This window comes from Labrus mixtus, chromosome 13, assembly GCF_963584025.1.
Source record: "Labrus mixtus chromosome 13, fLabMix1.1, whole genome shotgun sequence".
Classification (NCBI taxonomy): domain Eukaryota; kingdom Metazoa; phylum Chordata; class Actinopteri; order Labriformes; family Labridae; genus Labrus; species Labrus mixtus.
The window spans coordinates 8074508-8097845 of NC_083624.1; the positions used below are offsets into that span (position 1 = coordinate 8074508).

General features: G+C 41.7%; 1 protein-coding gene across 1 annotated transcript in view; it reads right to left on the minus strand.

The window, feature by feature from the left end:
- The window catches only part of arhgap20 (Rho GTPase activating protein 20), a 38374-nt gene extending 16110 nt beyond the window's left edge, over positions 1-22264 (minus strand). The window contains exons 1-9 of the mRNA XM_061053507.1: positions 21957-22264; positions 17724-17809; positions 7971-8147; positions 6546-6695; positions 5902-5943; positions 5453-5537; positions 5207-5284; positions 4674-4740; positions 3496-3711 (exon numbers count right to left, since the gene is read on the minus strand). Of these exons, the coding sequence (XP_060909490.1) occupies positions 3496-3711; positions 4674-4740; positions 5207-5284; positions 5453-5537; positions 5902-5943; positions 6546-6695; positions 7971-8147; positions 17724-17809; positions 21957-22049 (994 nt within the window). The 5' untranslated portion in view covers positions 22050-22264. The remainder of the gene's footprint in view (positions 1-3495; positions 3712-4673; positions 4741-5206; positions 5285-5452; positions 5538-5901; positions 5944-6545; positions 6696-7970; positions 8148-17723; positions 17810-21956) is intronic.
- Positions 22265-23338: the final 1074 nt, after the last annotated feature.

Here is a 23338-nt window from a genome sequence, read left to right on the forward strand (position 1 = left end):
ATGCATGTAAGGGGCTTTGTGTGTCTCTGACAGCTGCGGACTGGGAGTTCCTTGTTGCATGTTTGCTCAGTGGTGCATACAGTCACAATGTGTACCTGTGTTTGTGCAGTGAAGAGACACCTGCAGACACACAGACGTGTTCTCTGTGACATAACAGCTCGGCATGATGCTGCGGTTATGAAACTGCATAGCATGTGTGCATCGAAGTGAGTGTTAATGAGAATGTACAGCAAACACTGTTCTGTTTAGTCCGATCTCGATGAAAAATGACTTCAACTGAGGGAAACAAACAGCAGGAGGAACTGGATTAAACCAGGGCTGAATTCATGGGACACAGAAAACACATGATTTAGAAGACACATCTGCAGGCTCACTTTCTAGGTCTAGTAGATCGACTAGTTGATGCAATGGTAATGACTTTATTAAACCTTTTTTTGATTTGTCTAGCTAGCATCCCTGCTTACAGTAGACAATTCAAATCATCAGTCAAGAAGACCAAGTCAGCATTTCATGCATAAACGTCACAAACTGTATCTTAAAATGACCATTCATTGCTCCTCTTCACAAGGTTTTTCCAGGGAGATGGGTAAATTACAGAGGTCCTACACGATTCAAAACAAGATCAAGTCATAAAAACAGTAAAGAAAGCTGTTTTACAATGATCAGTGTTTCTTCTACACTCTCATATGTCGACGCAGGACATCAGGAGGCTCTGCCAGGTCTACTACCCGATAGCTTGTTTGCTTTTAGGATTTGGATTCTTTCAGTTTTCCTTTTACCACCACAGTTTTAAAAAAAGAAACAACATTTTCAGAAGAGGCCTCCACCTTTGCAAGACCAAAACACCAGGAACTGAAATCCTGTGTAACACTGAAGAAAGAATTATTATGTCAAAAATCAACATTTCACTGACGGCGGAGCTACATAGGGTGCTATGTAGCTCAGCTGGGATTTAAGATGTTTCTGACTTTAGCTCATTGGCTTACAAAAATCATAGATTTCCCTTCAAAGATATATAAGGCAAGACTTTAGCATTTCTTCTATCTGTCTCTGTCTGAATATTGCTCGATCAGTAGACAGCATGAGCGGTAAACGTGAGTGTCATGTTGGCTGTAATAGGAGTTTGCAGCGGGGCAGCAGTGAAATTAACAAAATGAAAAGTCAAAGCTTCATACCGAACGGCCAAATCTGATAAATGTAAGGCATGCACTTAGGCTTAGATGGATCATTAAGGTTTATCCTTAACAATATTTCAGTATCTGGAATGGGATGACTTGCTGTACTTATCTGTTTGTTGATATAATTGCAGTAACTCTTTATACGAGCCCTTAAAGTGATTGACCAACAATCCTAAAATTCAAACATTGACGTTATCAAGCTGTTGTGATTTGTGTGTAAGGGTGGAGCTCTCCTGACAAACCTAATATACCTCCAGTGGGTAGAGGAACTCAACAGCCAGGCCAAAAGAACCAGCAGAAATATGTGGCATACTTAGAATTCATTATTTAACGATGCGCTGTGGCGTCATGCCTGAGTACTCTCTAAGACGAAGTTCAGCAGTCACATAATTACTGGGTTGCTCTGGCACTTCTCAGCAGGCTTCAGCATCATCAAGAAGCACATAACCCCGCTGTAAATCAGGCGTTACATCATAACTGCCTTCCAGTCGGGGAAGAGTTGTAGCGAGGTGGAATGAGGGAACAGAGGCAGACAACTTGTCGTCTGGGTGGGCAACGTGTGTCATCCTGCTGTAATCATCTGCTGGTGTTACAAAACAGGTGCTACAGGCAGCAGTGTCCTCATAAGCAATAAAACACAAGACAAGACTAGTTTACGTACAGAGGTAATTTGATTTATAGAGACATCATGCAAGCCAGTATACAACGGTGTAAATTCTGGTTCTGGTATTTAACAGGCAGTAGTTTTAACCCAGACAGCCACAGTCCTACCAAGTTGTTAAATAACAAGCCAATAATGTCCTCACAGTGGATCAGAAAACATGTTTTTTTGAGGGCTTAACTTAGTGGCTAGTATCCTACTTTTACATATTTTTACATAAAATAGGTCGAAGAGAGACCTCCTGTTTTCCTCCAGATCATCGACCATAAAAAACAAGCGGACGTAGCCAAGGTGACATCACTGATTAGTTTGTGTGTGTTTTCTGAGCCAGGATGACCATATCTGCCAAGAGGTAGGATACACATTGCCAAGCTTTTTGATTTGTTAGGATGTTGATCAACCCAAGTGTCAGCGTCCAGTGATGAAAAATAAAGCCAAAGAAAAAGTGCATTCAACTGCAGTCCCTTGAGTGTCCACCAGAGGCTGGCTGCAGAAAGATAGTTTTAGACTATGTAGCTCGTATTTCTATTGGTGGGAGTAAGTGGTGGTGGGGGGAAAATAATTGCCTGCATCTCAATAAATACACGTTCGTTAGTTTTCGTGTTGGCCGTGTACAATTAGGACTACATGATGGAGGCGGGGTTGGTATGGAGCGGTTATGTAAGATGCTGTTTTGCTCGAGGCAAAGGAATCCGAGGAGAAGACTGTGGTTGGCAAACTGAAGCCTCCTTGACTGGAAAACATACACTTCTCTCCTCTTAACCTCAGCCCCCTTCTTTTTCCATCCTGCTCTCTGTATCCCCATTACCCCGCCTTTGTTTCTGTCCACCATCCTCTTGTTTTCCTTTCTGCTTGTCCTCTATTCTTTTCATCTTTCTCTATCTTTAAAAGCCTGTTGTTACTTTTTCCTTCACCTATGTTGACCTTCAGGATGACTCAATAGCTGTGTCATCTCTTTTCACTTTTCCATCTTCCTTTTCTCACACTCATCCGTCCCTTCTGGGGTTTCTTCCTCTTTGTCTGTCTGCTGTTATTTTTTTTCTGACACCCCGTCTCCCCCTAACCCCGGCTGTAACCCCCATTGTTCGCTAAAATCTCCTTTCCCACCGATCTCTTCAACTGCTTGCCTTCTGTTACCTTCTGATTCATCCTCGGACAACACAGCTGCATGTCTTCCAGAGTCAAGAACGAGCAAAAACCAACTGAACGCTTAATGAAAGCGAAACAAATGTAAAGGAAGTACTTTTTGTTCTGCTTTGAAACTTCTGTATCCACATATTTCCTCTTGTGGTTTCATAGACAATTCGATTTAGGGAGGTTTCATGACCAGGACTGACCATTTAGTTGAAAACATCGACTTCCCTCAATGCATAACGAGCCATATTTCAAGTCTGTAGACGGGTGTCCAAAATTGGCTCACCCAAAAGATAATTGTAACAGAAAAACAACACAATGTGACAGCACAAAGGGCTGACAAAAGACCAAAGTGTGATTTGAAACATGTCAGTGTACAGTAATAATGTGTTGCTTTTGTAAGAGACAAGTGCTTGTGCATGTCATGAATGTTTGTTTGTCAGTGGTTTCAGGATAATATCACATGCTTTGGAAATGAAGTTCCATGTCCAAATGAAAAGTGTTTCAGAAGATCTGTCTCACCTAAAAGTTGAGCATGTCCCTGGACCACCTTGTTTGGTTTGAGGATGAACTGGCACTGGGTGTCTGGGGGGAGACACTGGTCCAGCAGATGCACCCCGGGACAGTCGGTGGGACTCATTGGATCCCTCCCAGGTCCTCCTCCAAGTCCACCTCCGTTACTGCTGCTCCCACCGTCCCGTATGTGGCTCATCTTGATGCTGAAGGGAAACTCGTGGCCTGAATGAGAGGTGGTCGGTTAGATGTGAGTGGGGACAGATATCCAATATTAAAAAATAGGACAGAACTTGTGTTGTGCTGCCTTCAGTCAGCGGCATTTTACTTAGTTTTGATATTTGTTATCCAGTGTGAACTACAACACAAAGGATTATGGGAACAGGAAGTCACAGAAATACAGCTGTGACTGAAAACTGGTTTGAAACGCTCCCATATGTTGATGCTTTGTTGACGATCGTACAGCACAGACCCCGACTGTGGGCTTTGTCTGCTTTGGTACTTTTTGGTTTTTAAAAAAAATTGATAAAGAAAGGCTGGGATAAGAGTTTCTACTCATCTTTAGAGTTTAAAGACGTTAATGTAGGCATAGCTGCAGAATTGAAACAATCACAGAAATCACTTTTTTTCTTTACACTTTTGGATTTTTTTTGTTTTTAGTACTTATCATAATCATCACTGCAACAAATCAAACCAAAACATCTATTTCTGTGCAAAACAAGTGTCAGTGTCTGGACTCCATGGGGAGATTTATTCTGTTTGAATTGACCTTCTCCAAACACCTCCACTACCCCATAAAGTCACATCACATTTCATGCCAAGTCACATTTCCATGTTATCTTGTAATAGATTATCTTCTTTATTCGCTTGTCTCTCCTGGTTGAAATACAATTATTGATTATAACGTAATCTTTATATCACTATATATTTCTGTCTTCATCTCTTGATCACAGTATTTCACTTTTCTCCTCTTGTGAGCAGCTGTAACATTTGCAGTTTCTTATTTCTTATTTTATCACACTTATCGTAAATCTTATTTCACATCAGCACTGGCAGAGTAACTTCTCTTAAAAGTGCCTCCAAAAGGAAAAAATGCAACGACTGACGAGAAAAGAGTGTTTTAATCGCCAAAGGTTTTTACAGCGAGGAGAGTTTGAGATCATAATGTTAAGAACAGACAGACTCACCAATGAGAGGGTACGGGGGCTCATCCTTACAGGAGCTCACCCACAGCCGGTGGTCTTTAACGCAGCCCTGGACAGAGAAAATAAGAAAAGTTGAATCACATGGCACCTTGATCAAATACAGTGCAGAGCTTTGTTGTTGTTTTTTTGCCATTTGGTGCCCTTCAGTTATTGAACACATGTTCAGTTCAGTCTGTGATTTACTCTCGTCTGGCTTCTTGCTTGATTTGTTTCTCATTTTCTTTTCCCTCTGTCAACATCCTCTTTGCTCTTTCTGATTTTGCGACAATGTCTTTACTGAAATTATCGAGCTTAGATCAGTAACAGGACGCGTTCCCCTTCAGGGCTTTCTCCCATTCAAATGTTGCATAACACTGTGATATCAAACCCTATTTCTACCATCCAGAAGAAATGAAAGCTACAATACAGGCTACTTTCAAAATCAAGTCAGTGGTTTTCCTAAACTCTTGTGAACATTGGATTAAATTATAGTCATTGTACATGAAGCTGAGTATCCACACAGCCTGGTTACTCACTGATATTCCAAACTGCAGCAGAGCCATGCGGATGACATCAGTGGTGGTGTCAGTGTTGCTGACCGCAAGAGTCTTGGCCTGGTAGAAATATGAAGGAAACATTATGTCAATCTTGAGTTGTTTATGTTGCTACTGATTTCAATAATTACCTATTTGAACACAGACTGTGCAATCAAACAATATCGATTTTTTTTTGTGCCGATGGAAGCAAAAAAAAAAATCGCAGAGGAAACAGGAGAGTCTTACATATGCACAGTTTCCAATATCCTTTGCAAAGATCTTCAGAGGGATGGTCTTAGGGTCGTCCTTCTCTTTTCCATCAACTATCCGACTGTGTAACGGGAAAGATAAAGGAAAGATGTCAGTGTCAACTTGCATTTCATTCTAATTTATACAGTAGCTAGTGAGGCATACAGGGCCAGAATATGATTACATTTGTAAGGATAGCATTAGTTGTTAATACCATAATATAGAATAACAAGTAAGAGAAAGAGATTGTAAAGCCGTAGCTGGGCTCTATTCTTCACTGCAGCTCAGACTTTAAAAATACATCTCATAAATCCTCTCAGTTATGTCCCAGTGGCTTCTATTTCATAACTTCCCCTCTTTCCAAATCAAATATTTCCTGCCCTGTAGGGGAAATGTGATCTGCAACATGAACAAGAAATTGAAAGAGGCTTAAACCAAACATTTACCTCTTGATGAGCACCAGCCATTTGTCCTTGTATTCCTCCGAGCTAAGGAGGAGAGTGATAAAACAAGATCAGAGGAAAATCATGTTTAAAGTTACTGTCTATTTTGGCTGTTATGTAACTCCTGCTGGCTAAAACTGCAGACCTCACCGCCCCGAGCTACGACTGGATTCCTGGTGATGGAAAATCTAATGAGCAGTTGTGAATTAGTATAAATATGTGTACACAATCGAGGAAGTTGCTGATGTACAGCGCAGCATATAAGAATGCACTTGTAATTGTTCTAAATGTTCGTGCCTGTTGTGCGTGTGTGGTTATTTACTTTTGTCGGATTAAGCAGCTTCACAGCTGGGAACTGCCTTCACACATGAGGGTTTAGGGATTTTGTGGTTGCTTGTTGAATCTTTAGTTCCCCTCTATAGTGTGCATATGCACCTCAGAACATGGTGTACACTTTCAGATGTGCACCGAAGTGACTCACAGAAATATGTGTAGTGTGCTTGGCACGAATAACTGTCATGCAATTCAAGCAGATGTACTGAATGAAGTTACATAAGGGGAAATTGTTGCATTGAATTGTTCCTGTCAGTCATTTCTCCCTGCAGGTATTAATTTTCTTTAATGCTGTACAGGATGAATGTGATTACCTGAAGGTAGCCACATAGTTGCAGGTCGGCCAGCCCATGACGAAGCTTCTCTCTCTGTTGGTGCTTCCTTCACACACTTCGTCCATGCAGCTGGCAGTCCACATTTCACATACTCGGACTTGGGACTTCACCTTGAAATGGGTTGGAGACCTAAAAGAATACAGTGTCTTACATTAACTTTAACTTTGGGCACAAGAAAATGATGGTTGATGGAAAAAAACGGCTTTGCAAACTGCATAGCTGTGGTGGGCTTGCTTGTCTGGCCCCCGGCTCCTAAGCTTTCTGAGAATTTGTCTTCAATATGGTTGAATAGCCCTGCCCTAGAGAAACAGCTGAAGGATCCTTTTTTTTCAAAAACCTTACATTTTCTGTTTAAGGTGTTCCACATGGAGCCTTTTTGGATCCCCTACATTTTCGTCTTGACTTTTAATTTTCTTCAAAACATTTCTCCACAAACCTCATGCACATGGCAGCCCTTCGGGAAATCTTAATATAGATTAGAATTATAAAAAGACCCAACTATTTCCAGCATGTTTAAGAGAAGGCGGCGTATTTATCAACCACTGCATCTGTTATTATAGCAGGAAAACTCTAAATGCACACATGTGGCAAACACACAAACTCTCCCTGCTATCCCACAGCTATAAAGGCACACAAACACACATACACGTCAATTAAAGACACACACATACCGACACACATTCCTCTAACTCACTCTGTTTTCAGCCACAATGTAATAAAACCAATTATAGCATATGCTCTCTGTGCAGGAAGGGTCAGCTCCGCCCACTGTCACATGACGACAGGTCCTGCTGTTTCTGAATTAAGAGGTGAGTGTGTGTACAGTAAGAACACACAGCAGAAGTCACCTTCTGTTTCTACATGTTCGTGTGTTTATATGAGGGCATTAGTGCATACGTGGGCTTTTTAAGTTTCTATTTTTGAATGAGTGTGTGTGTCTGAGTGTGTGTGTGTGCATGCATGCGTGTTTGTGTGTGTGTGTAATGCAGTTTGTGGGTGGGGAGCCCCATACTTTAGGCCCAAGGCGAGCCAATGTGGCTTTGATCTGAGCCAGGCTTCATATGGGTTTAATTGGCTGGGAAATAATTATATACTTGGAGAAAATGAGGGAGGGTGAAGTGAAAGAAGCAGGCGAGTAAGGGAAGGAGAGTCGAAGGAAAGATGGCAGGAGGACGTAACCTCACCATACCTACTGATAAACTTTTCAGAATTAATAGAAACAGGCATTATGTTTTTTTCAATTATGTTGCTCCTTTGTTTCTCAAATGTGTGTTTCTTTATTTACTTCCTGTTCATGCTTCTCTGTCTCCATTTTTCCGCCTTGCTCTCGCTCCCAAAACCACATAAACACACATGTCTTCTTTCACTCTGTCATTTCAGAAGAACAGACAGAAGGAAACTTACTTGGCTTTGGCGATGAGCAGTGTGTCGGTGAAGAGGAAGAGATGTCTCTCCTGGGTCTGCAGACCCGTCTTTAGCTGCGTTTGGGCGTGTCCCAGGAATATGCGGCCCAGACACTCGGCCAGGAAAGCCTGAACCAGGGAACACGACTCTGGGCTGACCGGCGTCAGACAACTTTCCCTATGGGGAGAAGAAAGACATACACTATTTAGACTTAGAGAGAACATTTGAGGTCAAGACGTGTTTGAAGGTCAGTCTCTAAACTACCTCAGTATTAGGTTTGGGGTCAAATCGCAGTCATGACAGTTTTATCGATGTTATCCCAAAATCACAAAACATTTTCAAAAAAAATCCAAGCTAACAAGAGAGGAAAAGAGGTTTACCAAACTGAAGATTGTCCTTTAAAGACAACAAGTCCATAATAAGAGTTACAATGCAGCTGATCTGTGACAATCAGAAGACCTGCAGGATAACTCATCACTGTAGGATGCTCAAATGCCATGAATGCAGTTCAACAGCGTAATGAAGATGAGTCTTTTTTTGTCAGGAAAGATTTTATTCTTTTCAGCATGTTTACACATCTAGGCCAATAAGCTGTTTGACCACTGCCTCCTCTCTTGGTAATTATAAATCTGGGGATGTTGTGCTCCAGGACACTTTGGCAAAACATTTAAAACCCTAAGTAAGTTTCACATGCGCAGTTATGTTGAGCTACAGTAAGTGCTTTTGTCCCAGTAGACAAGCACCGATGAGAATCTGTTTATTGATGGAAGTGACCAACTCTGGTTTGGTAGGAGCCTTTTAGCTAGTTGCTATTGGATATTCATACCACATACCAGACAAATGACAACAGTGAAAACATGAACAATTTTACAGATGTGTACATTTCATAGGTTCTCGCTCTAGAACTCGCTATGTTTATTGGTTTGTCCTGTTTGTCCTGTCCGCGTTTATTCTCCTTGACTTCAGCATGGGAACCTCCAGAACTTGGAAAAAGCTGTCGAAAGGCTTTGATGCCAACACGCTGTGCCGCCACAATTTTCCTGAGTCCTACTCATAACTGGAACTGGAAGTTAAGCCGCAATTTTCAAACCTGCAGGCGGCAGTAGCTCAGTCTGTAGGGACTTGGGTTGGGAATCGGAAGGTCGCCGGTTCAAGTCCCGGCACGAACCAAGTCCAGAAATTGGTCTGGTAGCTGGAGAGGTGCCAGGCCACTTCCTGAGCACTGCCGAGGTGCCCTTGAGCAAGGCACCTAACCCCCCCCCCCCCCACAAGCTCAGGAGCGCCCGCCGTAGGGCAGCCCCCTCACTCTGAGACCTCTCCATTAGTGCATGTCCACAGGATCCTGTTTGTGCATGTGTGTGTATTTCAGTTCATGTTTGTGTAGCATGTTTACTAGACAGAGTGTAAAAAAAACGAATTTCCCCTCGCGGGATCAATAAAGTATAAATTCTTCTTCTTCTTCTTCTTCAATAGTTTGTTAACAAATCATGTATCTTTTTTTTAATGCTTTAGAGCAGCAAAAATATCTGTCAATCCATGTAAGTAAATGTAATAGTGAATAACTGCTATTTCCTCTTGCAATGAACCACTCATCCAACATCTTATTACTTCAATCTCTTTGTTTTTGTTTTACAAAAAACATTTTTTATAAAAAGTCCACATTTCCTTTTCATCAGGGACAGAAATATCTTAAATTTTTGTCTTAATCAAAGTAGTATGTTCCCTTGATGTCAACATGTGCCACTGGTGGACGGATTCAAACGGGGGGATTTTTTTTCTTAGAGGAAGAGGAAATACTTCAAGAGCTCCATCCTTTCCTGTTTACTCTCCTCTGCCAGATAAAAGCCCTAAACCTCCTCTTTCATGCACACAAACCTCACATTTTCTATCTCTTCTTCTGCCTGTTTGTGTCTCTTTCATGTACACAAACATGAACACACCCTTTCCTTAATGAACATTTCATTCCCTCTCTTTACATACACATTCTTGATTCTTACACGCACAGTTTTGTTGGTAAACCCCTCAATAAATCCAATCTTACCGGGAAGACGGACAAGTCTGGATTGTCTCTCGCACAATAAACCTCGGAGCTGGATTGTGTAACCTATTGGTTATGTAATTAATTAACGTAGAACAGACGGCCACGCTGGATCCCTTCCCCTTTTTGTCTCTCTTTGTGTGTCATCCAAAAATACATCCAAAAAGCGGGCTGAGTGAATTCAATTAAAAGCGATGAATTAGCCAATTAAACGCTGATGCTCTGCGGGACACGTCGCCCTGCAGGACCAGGAATTGGAAACTCATTAAAACTGTGTATAAAAGTGTATAAAAGATGGGATTAGATGAATCTTTCTCATTGTTTCGGGTTAGTAATGCTTGATTAATAAAGGACATCATGCCATATAACAAACAGTTGTGAGACAAACATCTATTGTTCACGGAAAGAGGAAAACATCTTCCATGTGTTTCAATATGAAATGATCTTACACCCCTTTGAAAACCTCTCTTTCATCCTCTCTTTGTCAGGGAAAGAAAAATCATCAACATGTAAATCTAATTTTTGGAGTCATTCTTTGGCACGCCTATAAGCATTCCCTGCTACACTTCTGCAGAAGTTCAAAGCAGCATCAGCGATCAACTGATGAATCTCTGAACGCGGCAGTAACTGCTCTCTAAAGGAGAGTTCAGACAAAAGTCAAAGCAGATATCAGCCTTTTGTTCCTTACTGAAGTTTGTGTTCATTCACATAGGTTAAACATGTGGCTGTATGTGTTCACACATAGAGCTCCTCCTGGAAACAGTTTTTCAGGAGATTTCTGTGTGAAAGCCCCATTTCTAATGATATTGCATAAAAATTTAAAACAGAAAAAAAGCTTAAAGACAAACTGTTTGCCTGAAGACCTGGTATCAAAACGCTGCCAATAATTGTGTTTGAGAATTTAGCAGAGTGCAGGCGTCTACTTGAAATAGCCTAAAAATTTGAAATCTGAGAATTCAGCAGAAAATATTACAGAAGACAATAAAGAATCCTGCTATTGACTCAATGTAATCACTGAGTCTCGTCTTTGGAATAATCTTCTTCCCTTTGCTCCAGAACACACTTAAATATCTAGTTACATGACAACAGCAAAGGGGTGACAGACCACCGTCGAGGGACGTTGGAGGATTATCAGGCTTTTTGATTAAGAGTTCCCGCATTACAGAGCAGAAGTCTGACATTCCCTTTAAGTTGATCAACGCATCCTCTGTTCTGTATGGGGAGATCCTGGAAATGTTCCTGTCAGGAGAGCCCACACACAAAGACGCCAATACAAGCGGACAAACCTTCCTGTAAAGCCCCTTTCACGACTCCCTGCCCCAAAAAAGACAACATCTTCCGTATTCAGCACGCATCCCTCCCTCCTGAATGTCAGATTGACAGCTGAGCCGCTCTCCTTTGAGTCTGATGGATGAGCAGCTAATGGCTCCATTGTGCATCATGTGATGTTGATAAATTGAGTGCTTGGCCTGCCCGAAAATGCTTGGACACCTTTGTTGAAGGCACGGCAGTGTGAGGAGAATTGTGTTGACTTTTTGGAACACAATAAGGGGCCAATGAACAACGCAACTCAGAATACTAATGTCCAGGCATGAATAATCAACAGCACAAGGATTTATAGAATCAAGGTTTGGTATCATAAATGAGGGGAAGCATAATAACTAAAGTGCCATCATGGTTATTTTTCAGCTGCCCCCCCCCTGACTGTGACTTAAAAGGAGAATGGCCGCTGTGTGAACATGTTGATGTTTTCCAAATGAAATGAATCTGCACATTCAGCGGTGCACTGCAGCATGTAAACGTACCAACACACCTGTGTTGTCGTCGTGTTACATGTGATTCACTGAGTCGTTAAATCAGAGGAGGCTCGGACGAGAAAGATGGGTTCAGTCTTCGTGATAGACAAAAACCAAGCGCACACCCTGAAGGCAACAGCTGGACAAACAGCTGTAACTTTCTATTTATCTTCTGCCTCCCTGATAAACTTTTTTATCTTTTTTTTTTTGTCTTCTACCCCCAAGAAAATATTCTGCCAATTTTTCACTCTCTTTCAAATTAACTACCTTTTATACTTTCTTCCTCGTTGTGTTTCGGTTACATCTGGTTTTGTTAAACCGCATACTCCATAATTTCATCACAAATGATGACTGTGACCGGGGCGGACGACACCCTCAGGGCAGGGTGACACACGCTTATATAACTCCATCCATCTGCTCAGCAGCTTTATTGATATCCATGAAAAGGCGCTCTCTCTCTCTCTCTCTCTCTCTCTCTCTCTCTCTCTCTCTCTCTGACTGCGGGACAATCAACAGGTTTCTCTGGCTTCAATCCAACATGAACCAAAAAACATTTGAATGAACATAAGGCTGCTGGCTGGAGAAGCTCAGTGTGCTGCTTTGTTCCTTGCACAACATTCGAACTCTGACTTTTACAAAAACGCGGTAAAAGAGGAGAGTCAGAGATGAGTCAGTGAAGATCTGTGCGTGTGTGTATGTGTCATGTGTTTCTGTGTGAGTCCAGAGGAATTTTTGGTAAATAAATATGTGTGTAGTCTATCTGTGTGTCAGCCATTGAACTTGTATGTGTGTGTCTGCATTCAGAGGATTGCATCAGCAGTTTGACCTCAAATACTGCCAGATAAAGGCTGTCCAGACTGCAGACAAGCAGCAATTGATGTCCCAGTGTGTGTTTGTGTGTTTGTGTGTGTGTGTGTGTGTGTGTGTGTGAGAGAGAGAGAGAGAGAGAGAGGACAAAAGACAGTGTGTGTTAACATTCAGATTAAAGAAGGTGTCATTTTGCAGCACACACACCAGTCTGTACCGTCTCCTGAATCCACAGTGGAAGCTTTTGTCCATTACCAAAACAATTACACATGACAATAAAGACGTAACGCAGCTGCAACTTTTTTGTAGCACTGTAACTGATTTCAGCCTAAGTTCATTGCTTATTAAAAAAAAAAAAAAAAAAAAAAATGTTTTTAGTTTTTATTTTTATATAGAACTTTAAAGAAAAGTATTTTGGGTACATTCTGCAAAGACACCTGCTAATTTATGACTGAAAAGATGCTCTGTGGAAATCGTGTTTATAAGAAAGATATAGTGGACACTTGAACGAGGCTTTGTCTTTGAGCCTCCAATAGGGGGCAGGTATCAGCGCTAACAGTCTGTTCCCCAAATGGACACTGTTATATATTATAATCGCAAAAAAATCCACTTGAGGGAGCTGCTTTAGCTCCGTTAGAGGAGAGTAGGCGCCCCATGTATGAGTGCGTCTTTCTTGGACCAAACAGGAAGAAAAGAGGGATCTCTCCACTCACTGAAACTTCTACTGAACGGCCAAAGACGATGTCATCGTGATGATCAAACCATGTGTGTTTGAAATGTGATTTTGGAAGTACAAAAATATAAAGGAAGAAGAATGAAGCAGGTTACCAAACGATTAAAAAAATCTAACTGCTTAACAGAGCCCCCCCCCCCCTTTCCTGTTTCCACCTGGCTGAGAAATCCTCGCCAAGAGCTGACTGTGGCTGCAGCAGATCGTTTCCATAGGCAAAGCATAAAGTCATCCCTGGCTGACATTCAATGCTCTCTAACACACACACACACACACACACACACACACACACACACACACACACACACACAGAGGATGAGGTCATAGTACTGAAACTCTTCCCTTCTTTTCAGCCAATAAAGAGAAGTGACCAGAGGCTGTCAGCCATGATATCCTTTGCAGATCTGTCTATTAAATGCAGGAAATGTCTATTGCATGAGGTGAATGTGTGTGTGTGTGTGTGTGTGTGTGTGTGTGTGTGTGTGTGTGTGTGTGTGTGTGTGTGTGTGTGTGTCCTGGCATTTGTCATTTTGAGGACCAAACGTCTCCAAGAAACCACAGAAATCTGTAGCTATTCAGGTTAGGAGTTTGTTTTCAGGTTGAGATAGGAATGAGGTTAAGTAAACAAACTGTGACATTTACATGAATACAAATGTGTGTCTGTCTACTGGAGTCACAGATAGAGAAGTAAATGTTACGTGCGTGCATTAAAGAGTATCTGTGCTTTGTATCTCAGAGTGTGTGTGTGTGTGTGTGTGTGTGTGTGTGTGTGTGTGTGTGTGTGTGTGTTAACATTCAGGTGTTTTTCGGACTCGTGTGTCACTTTGCAGGGACACTGTGGCTTTTAATGAGTGAGAGTGTGAGGTCAGGGCGGTCAGCCATTCATATGTTTTTATGCTCTATGCTGCAGCCACCTTCCTCCCTGCAGTATAGATTTCATTGCCTGAGGGGGAGGGGGTATTTTTACTCCACTTTGAATCCATAATACCCCGTGCTGTACTGTAAGCCTGCAGGCTGCAGGATGAGGTTATACTTCTGGATGCCGTTTAAGTTTGTGTGTGCGTGTGTGTCTGTGTGTGTGTGTGTGTGTGTGTGTGTGTGTGTGTGTGTGTGTGTGTGTGTGTGTGTGGAGATGATGTAAGTGAGCTGAAGGCCAGAGAGCACATCAGCACCTCTTTGACTGATGCGAGGGGCAGGACAGAGGGAGCAACAGAAGGACTCCCCCCTCACAGATAAGTTGGAAATAAGGTTTGAGTTGAGAAATGCATGAAACGGCTTTTTGAATAAAGGAGATGCTCAAGTGTTTTTTTTTTAGTTAGACTTAGGGATCAAATGTTGGAGCACTTAGATTGTAATTCAGCTTCAAACTTGGCATCAAGGAGGAAATTAGTACATAAGTGGTCATGCATTTAAGACTGTAACACCAAGACCTTTAGCTGTTCAAAGTAGTAAAAAGAAACGCCTCAAATGATCTGCGATTAGGAAGCATTTTCCTTGGAAAGTTCTTGATCTGTAGCTTTGGCTACTTTTCGCTAACACAGGGCTTACAGTCTAAGACTGTAGCAACTATATATCCACTACAGTATGCTACTGATTTAGTTTAAAATAATGACACACCACCTAGAAAAAAACTAGAGCGTTTCAGGCTTTGTAAAGTTGTTCCCTCAGAAAATGTTTGCTGTGTTTTAGCTTTGCCGTGCTAACTCAAGGCTAACCAAGCCTAGCTTTTTTTGCACAAGGTCTTCTTTCTGTCCCCAGAGTCCGAACCAAACATGGAGAAGAAGCATTCAGTTTCTGTGCTCCGTATATATCTGGAACAAACTCCCAGAAACCTTCAGGCCTACTGAAACTCTTCTTCAAGATCGAGGCTGAAGAGCTGTTTAGAGCTGCCTTTTATTTATTTATACTTAGTAACTTTCACTCATTTTTAAATGTCCTCTTTCTGCCCTTTGTCGTGAAATGTGCCATATTAATAACCTTGCCTTAAATATATTCAGATATAAGCAGAAAATCCCCCTGACTGTCCACTGAGTTATTAGATAAACACAACAGTGCTTTTCTCCCTTTGTAATATTGCCTGAGCCAGTTATGTGCCTGGATAAAGAGCACAGTTGTGATCCAATAATGAGACCAGAGCTGCCAAGTGTTGCTGGCAGAACTGGTGTATCCATTAAAAGTCTATTTATCAGGCTTAAGGGGGGTGTTATTGTTTTTGCACAACAGTAACTAAGCATGGAGATGGTCTGAAAGCACAAAAAGTAAAAGAAAGATCAATCATTTTAGTCACGTTTCTGAACAAAATATGAACGTTAATGACATTACCTGCTGACAGATATCACAATGACCGTCCACCTTTACCTACTGTGAGTCATCTGACTGCTATAATTTCACATGACTCCCCTTTAACACCCCCCACCCCCCGTGCACCCTCATATCCACATCCGGACTTTAATGAACACCTCAGACACGGGAGTTTCTGACCCCAGGTGACCTCGAGTGCCCCTACACCTCCTGACGAGAGCCCAAAGGTTAAGGGTGACAGCTGAGAGTGTCAGGCCCTGGCTCCATAACTCCTGAGACTCTTTAACACACACACACACACACACACACACACACACACACACACACACACACACACACACTGGTCCAACTGAGCGACTTTCACTCAATAGTTAGCCTGTCTTTGCTCTTTTTCTATGCCTGCAAACTGAATAAGTGAGTTGTCCTTTCTCACTTTCCCGAAGCACACACACACACACACACGCACGCACTCACTGCCCTGAGAGCACTGACCCATTTAACAGTGTGGAGTGTTTCCCTCGGCACTGGTCTAAATGGTTCAATTTCACAGTTAAGCGTGCAGCAGCTCAGCCTGATCCCTCTGCAAACACTGAAGAAAGTGACACCAGCTCGCACACACATCATAAACATGTCAGACAGTCGCACCACATCAGGTTTCATCCCCAGACATACGCTCACATCAGACATAAATATGGCATAAAAACATGTATTTTAAAGCCCAGAAGTGCTTCAAGAGGCAGTTTGAGGTTTCTCAGACGCCGCTACATTCCTGATCCGACTCTCCACTGATGTCTTCATTTACCTTCTTCTATTTTTCTTAAAACGTCGAGTTTTTAAAGATCGAAAAGTTGTTGTTTTTTTCTTCCTTTAAAGTCTCCAAAAACTTGTACTAGTAAAGATGTATAGTCAAGGATTTTGTTTAAAAAAAAAACACCCTCCCCAAGGGGTCTGTAATGGTCTATTTCCGACTTGTTAAAGGAGAAGGAAGGGATCTGTGTGATAGGAGGATGATGAAAAGCCTGATAGCTCAGCGAGAAGTAAGTGTTTGATCCCTGTCTTAGCCATGAATGAGTTAGGGAGGCCCACTCTGATGTCAGAGACACATTTAAGGCAAAGCAAGAGAAGTATTGTGGATATGGAAAGTCTATTCTGTAAAGCCAGAAAGAACGCGCAACTTAGAGCAGACCAGAGGAAGCTCAAACTTCCACTTCTGCTCTGAGGTTTTAACCAACCGCCACTCAGCTTCCCTTCGTTCATCTAGTATCTGTGCATGCTATCACTTTCTAATATCCCTGGGTCTGTGTTTCTGGGGCTGGATGGCAGAGAGAACTCGTTGCAAAGTATAAGACATTTGGTAGTCAATTCATGCATCAACCAGCCAGCCATTAAACACATCATGTTTGTAGGGGAAGTGTTCTTAAAAGCTCATTAAAGGCTTAAAGGTTTCTTTTTATGCAGATGACACCATGCTCAATATCTCTTATGAGCCCAGCACCAATAACCAAGTAAACACTATCAAGGCTGTTGAATAACTTAATTCAACTGAAAACAGTCCAGTTTGAAGACAGAAACTAAACCTGACCACATTGCATCACAACTTTTTTTTTTTTTCAGTTTCACCTCTACCTGCAGGTATCTATGTCTAATCACACAATAGTGATATTATCCTATTAAGAGAGTGGGGGGCTGACATGCAGCAAAGGCATGAGGTCAGATTTCAAACCCACAGCTGCTGCGATTAGGACCCAAAGACTAAACCTGCAACCTGTGAAAACTCTTGCGTTGAATAAAGTTGTTAGTTGAACTTATAAACCCCCTTCTATCATGGCCTTATTAAGGGTCGGGCATCAGAACTTTAAAGGACCAGAAAGAAATAGTTAACTTGGAGGTTAAAGAAAATCCTACAACTACAAATTTATGAGGAATTTTTGCAGGAAAACTCATCCAGCTGGTTACAGCTTATTGCAGCAGGCACATCTGTAACAGCATCTACTGAGAGAAGCCATCGCTCTATTGAGGCCAACAATGATGTCAGAATGGCTCTAGTGTGTGTGTGTGTGTGTATGTGTGTGAACTCATACCTGGATGTGCTTCTGGATCTGGTAAGTGCTTTGCTGATGACCAGTGAGGGAGCTGACTGTCGCCTCTGGGCCAGGGTCTTCATCTTCTGCACAAGCAAAGAGAGAGAGAAAGGACGACATGTCAATAAAAGAGGTGAATAAAGGAGATTTTTTTTTGCATTTCAGCATTCTCTCTGGCTGCATTTGGATGTTTACTGAGGGAGACAAAATAGTTCAAAGCACAAAGTCAGCACTGCTTGGTTCTGGTTTCTGGCTTTGGTCAACACAGGAAACACATAAGAGGATGGTGACTGAAAGAAAAGGAGAAGTGACAGCAGTGAAGAAGGAAAAGAGGAAAAGAGGAAGTCAGATAACTGGTTAAAGATGGCAGCTGACTGAAAAAAAAAAGTGACAGAGGGATGAAGAAGGAGGTTGAAGTTGTGAAATAAGTCGTCTGGCATTGCACAATGTCTGAAAAGCCCTCATGTAATCACACTGTAACATGATAAATAGCACGTTCCCTCAGTGAGGTATGACAGGCATCCCACAGCCTTTTCAATTAAACCTAATCTATTTACGACATACTGAAAGCATGTGAGCCCTCAAACATGCTCTCACCCCCACTCAGTAAAAACATACACTACAGTCATTCAATCTGGAGAAAGGTTTTTAAAAAGTCACAAGTATCGTCAGAAACTAAATTGCTTCCCTTTGCAGTGACTTCAGGGTGACATTCCTCCCATGCAGAAGGGACGGAGGGAAGAATTTGACTCATGTTAGTCATACTGACACTAAAGTGAAACACGATGTGCATCATGGGACACAAGACTGAGAGCTTGAAGAGGAGAAAAGACACATCAACTTCACATTTCTCCAAACATGCAAAAGAAAAGACAAACCCGGCCTGAAGCTCTGTGTCATCACCTTCTTCTGAGTTTTTGTCCTTTTATAATCTTCTTTTTTTCATTTTGCTTTCCTATCAACCTGCATCGATGTGATGTTCTGATTTCCACTTAAAGTTAAAGCTACTGTGTGCACTAAGGTTGTCAAAATGATGGATTCTTCAACACTATTCAATACAAATATCATCTTTATTATTCTAATTATTAATATTGTAAAGTACCAAACTTGAAAAAGACATCTATTTCACAAGAAAGGAGCGTAGGAGGAGAATAAATCCATCAAAAAATTGCAAGTGAACTCTGCAAACGAATCGTTGTCAACATATTTGTACAATCTAAGCAGGAGTTGCCTGCAATATTTCTATATTTAACAATAAGAAATGACCCAATATTTAGTACCTAGGACTTCTAGTTTTGTTGCTGTGATTCCAAAACAGGTATGGATATCATTTGATTTTTACCAGACCGTGACAATCCTAGTGTGCACAACGAAGTTCAAATCATGAGCAAAAAAAGAAGCACTGATCCTTTAAATGACTGATTAAGTTATTGTCTCTGTTTCAAAAAGTATGAACAAACATACAAGAATAAACTCTCAAATGGGAAAAAAATAAATGCAGTAAAATTGCCATAAGCTGATGTTATTTTACTACAAAGCTATGAAACATCTACCTCATTGACTTTTGGGCCAGTTTCCTCGTGTTTATGGTTTGTTGAAAGCATTGAAGTCTGGATCAGAGTGAGACTTTTATTAGTTTCATGCAACAGGCTGACCCAGTTGAAGTCAGCAAAGTCAGCAATATTAGCAATATTACATAAGTGATTTGCTTCTGTTTTTTGTTTTTTTGAGACATTTTGTGCAATCAAAGCATGAAGTTGACACTGACAGAGTGACATGCTTGTTTCCTCTGCTGGTGAGAGGTGATTGACAGGAAGCATGCAGCAGTGACACGAAAACAATCCACTTGAAGATGAAATAACAACAATGACACTTATTGTGAAATAACAAAAACATGCCCTGATGTCTCAATTGTGCAGACACCAAGTAGGATGCATGTCTCATTTGCTTTTTCAGACACAGCGCATGAAACAGTACACACTGAAACAGTTGTCACGATACCAGTATTTTAAATTAAGATATGATACAAGTAAAAAAACAAAGGCAATACCAATAACTGTTTGGTTACCGTGGCAACAGAAATATAACTCCTAGACACAAAATATTGGGAAATGTCTTGTTTTTGATCTCCAAAAATTGTAATCCATCAAGATTGCAAAAATAAATTGGAGACGTTTCAGTAATGTGTTTGCACAATTTCGACTGTCACCTCCTCTGCTCTCTGTCTGATTGTAAGAGACGTAAATTTGGGTATTCATGAGATGCCAAAAGGACTTGAGAAACATCGGTCTTTGCCGACCAGTGAATTTAAATGATCCACTGCTGCTTTCTCCCCCCCCGCTAACGGCATCTTTGGGTTAAAATATGGATAAATATCTGTGTGGTTTTTTTAAAGCGTAGGTACTTTTTGTTACTACAGATCATAAAAATGTAGATTGTCTCATTATAAAACATGTGATATTGATATTGTTTTAACATTTTTAAACCTTAGTTGAGACCTTAAACATGTTTAACATACCTGTCATGTATGTCAAGTGCAGCTCAAGGTAGGCTCTCAACTCTGCGACACAAACATCTCAACACAAATGACTCCACAGGGTGAAGGGAGGCATGTGGAAACTCTACATTCACACAGCAGAGCTGCACTTTCTCAGCTCGGTCTGACACCTCATTCCTCACAACCTACCAAAGCTGAAAAAACTTCCCAATCCAGGCCCAAGCGCAGCAATAAAAACATGAGCTGCAGCAACATTTTGAGGTATTTATGATACCAAAAAAAAACAAAAAACACTAGCAACAAGCCAAGGTCTGGGAAGTGGTTCAATACTTGTGAAAACATTATGAAAACAACAGAAACTGCATAGTGGGGCCAAAACGTGATGAATCAGGTTGGAGGGATTGGATGGCAACACTTGGAACTACTGTACTGAGTTTACAGAGTGAATATTTGTGGGTTGGTTTGCTTATTAAACCTCAATCACTGGGTATGAAACACTCAGCTCAGCTTTCTCTGACAGATAAAGGCAACACGACGCACAGAACAGAACAGCAGACCTTTGTTTCATCAGAGGAGATTCATCCAAGGTTATAACTGAGGTTTCAAAACTCATTCGTCCACTTTTATTTCAAACTCGTGCAACAATTTTATGCAGCCTTTGTGGCAGCTCTCAGCTCACCTTCACCGCTCACACCCTGCCAGCAGAAACATGCAGTTACTCCTTTTAAACAGGCGCTGGATGAGGGCGCTGTTTACTACAACTTCACAGACCAGCTGCTGGAGAATCAGCTCTCCTGTCTTATTAGGGCCAAACCGAGTCAAAGACCAAAAGCGAGGAGAGAAATATGCAACAAATAACTGCAACAATGTGGAGTGCATTGGCTGGAATTTAGGGACTAGAAACCACATTTGAATGAAATATAAAGACGAACAGTAACTGAATATAAATCTGATCTGTTGTCTCCACAGCAGGAATTCTGCTCTGTGTTTGCACGCTGACTCCTCTCTGTCTGATTAACTAATTATCGCTATCAGCACATTATCCTCTTTTGTTATTGGCTTCTTTTTGACTCCACAGCTCAGTCAGATGCAGCGTCATTCAACAAAAGACTGATATGTTGTAGCCAAGTAAATATAGGAATTTATTGGGAGATTTTTTTTCATGGTTTAAATTTCATCGAACAAGGATTTGGAAATTATAGCACAAATCACAGAAGAAGTCCACTGATATGAGGATTTGAGAAAAAAAAACTGTTCTCCCACATGTTCAATCTAGATGACAAAAGTATGAGTTTTCAGAAAGGGGGAATTCAAAAGGTGATTTAGAAAAGAGAGTCAAATGGAAACAAACCAAAGAAAATTCTCGATTAATCCTTCATATTTAAATAAAATATGTTAGCGCTCAAAGATCATCTCCAGCAGTGACTTCCACCTGAAGCACACCAACACACACGCAGATTTGCTCAAATATTACGCCAAAGTAATCAGGTAATCAAACGCAAATGAAATTAAATAATGTTATGAAAAGCAACCGATCACGAAGCTCACTCTTATAATTTTAAACACCAGACTGGCAGTTCACGCAGAGATATAACAGGACAATGAAACTTTGCAAAGGTTGTGAATTAAATCAATCAATGTTCTTATGATGCGCTCAGTGAGAGACTCCGTGCGTAAAGACGCACACGGAGTACACATCCATCTCTCCATCTCCCTCAGAGGAGCGTCTCTTCTACCTTTTTGTTGTCGGGGAGCGCTTTGCTGTCTCCCGTCAGAGAGTCGGACCTCTTCTGTCCCATCGTCCCCTGCTGCGGTGACATGCTTTCCATCAAGACAGTATAGATCCACGGAGACAGTATATTCCCATGATATGAGAGTAAGTCCAAAGTTTATCCCGCGGATAGGAGTGCACGAGCCCGAGGAGGATCCATGATGGAGAGGAGATCAAACCTGTGCGCTGCTCCTCTCTGTCTCTATCTCTGTCTCTGTCTCTGTCTGTGTCAGTCTGCGTGTGAGTGTCTGTCTGAGCGCTGTTTGCTCTAAGCGAACAGACTCCGGTCTTCCTCTACTCACTCCGATGTTGTGAAGCGAGCGGGGAGGAAACACGTGACTTCCACTACTGCTTTTCAAAATAAGACCGTGTTTACCTTGATTGTTTCGTGTGTGAGTCCAAGTAGTAGAGTAACACCAGGCACTAAGTCATACGAAGGAAAACAATAATTACGAATTCAATATGAACCAAAAAGAGTTACGTTTTTCGAAATGGTGTTACATTTTCATTGGGGAAAAACAAGGTTACATACCCGAGCAGAGCAGGAAATAAGGCCTTCCCTCTTCACTGAATTTATTTGAGTTGCAAATGTGTAAAGGCAGCTTATCCTCCTTGATGGATACAGCAGTGGAGGAGCTAGACTGTTTTGACTGTGGTGGCCTTAAGTGTGAGGTGAGCAAACACACATTAGTATTTATTTATTAATAATAATAATAATAATAAATTAGATTTATATAGCGCTTTTCTAAATACTCAAAGACGCTTTGACAGGAAACAACAACAAAAAACTAAGCAAAAACTAAGAGAACAATACAAAATAGAAATAGTGTCAAGGGAAGAGGATGAGAGTCAGTGGTTGTAGGCGGTGATGAAAAGACGAGTTTTTAGGGATTTCTTGTAGGAAGTGAGTGTGGGGGAGTCTCTGATGTTTTTAGGGAGAGAGTTCCAGAGGGTGGGAGCTGCAATGGAGAAGGCCCTGTCCCCCCAGGACCGAAGGTTGGTCCTGCAGGGGGGGAGGGGGGGGGGGACAGGAGGTTTGCATCCGCAGACCTGAGAGTGCGGGTGGGAGTGTGTCGGTGGAGGAGCTCAGACAGGTAGGGGGGGAGCCAGGTTGTGGAGGGCTTTGTAGGTGATGATGATGAGGAGTTTGAAGTGGATACGCTGGGGGGATGGGGAGCCAATGGAGGTCATGAAGGACAGGGGTGATGTGATCTCGGGTGCGGGAGTGTGTGAGGAGACGAGCAGCGGAGTTTTGAATGTATTGAAGTTTCTTGAGTGATTTGGATGGTGAACCATAGAGGAGACTGTTGCAATAGTCTAATCTGGAGGTGATGAATGCGTGGGTGA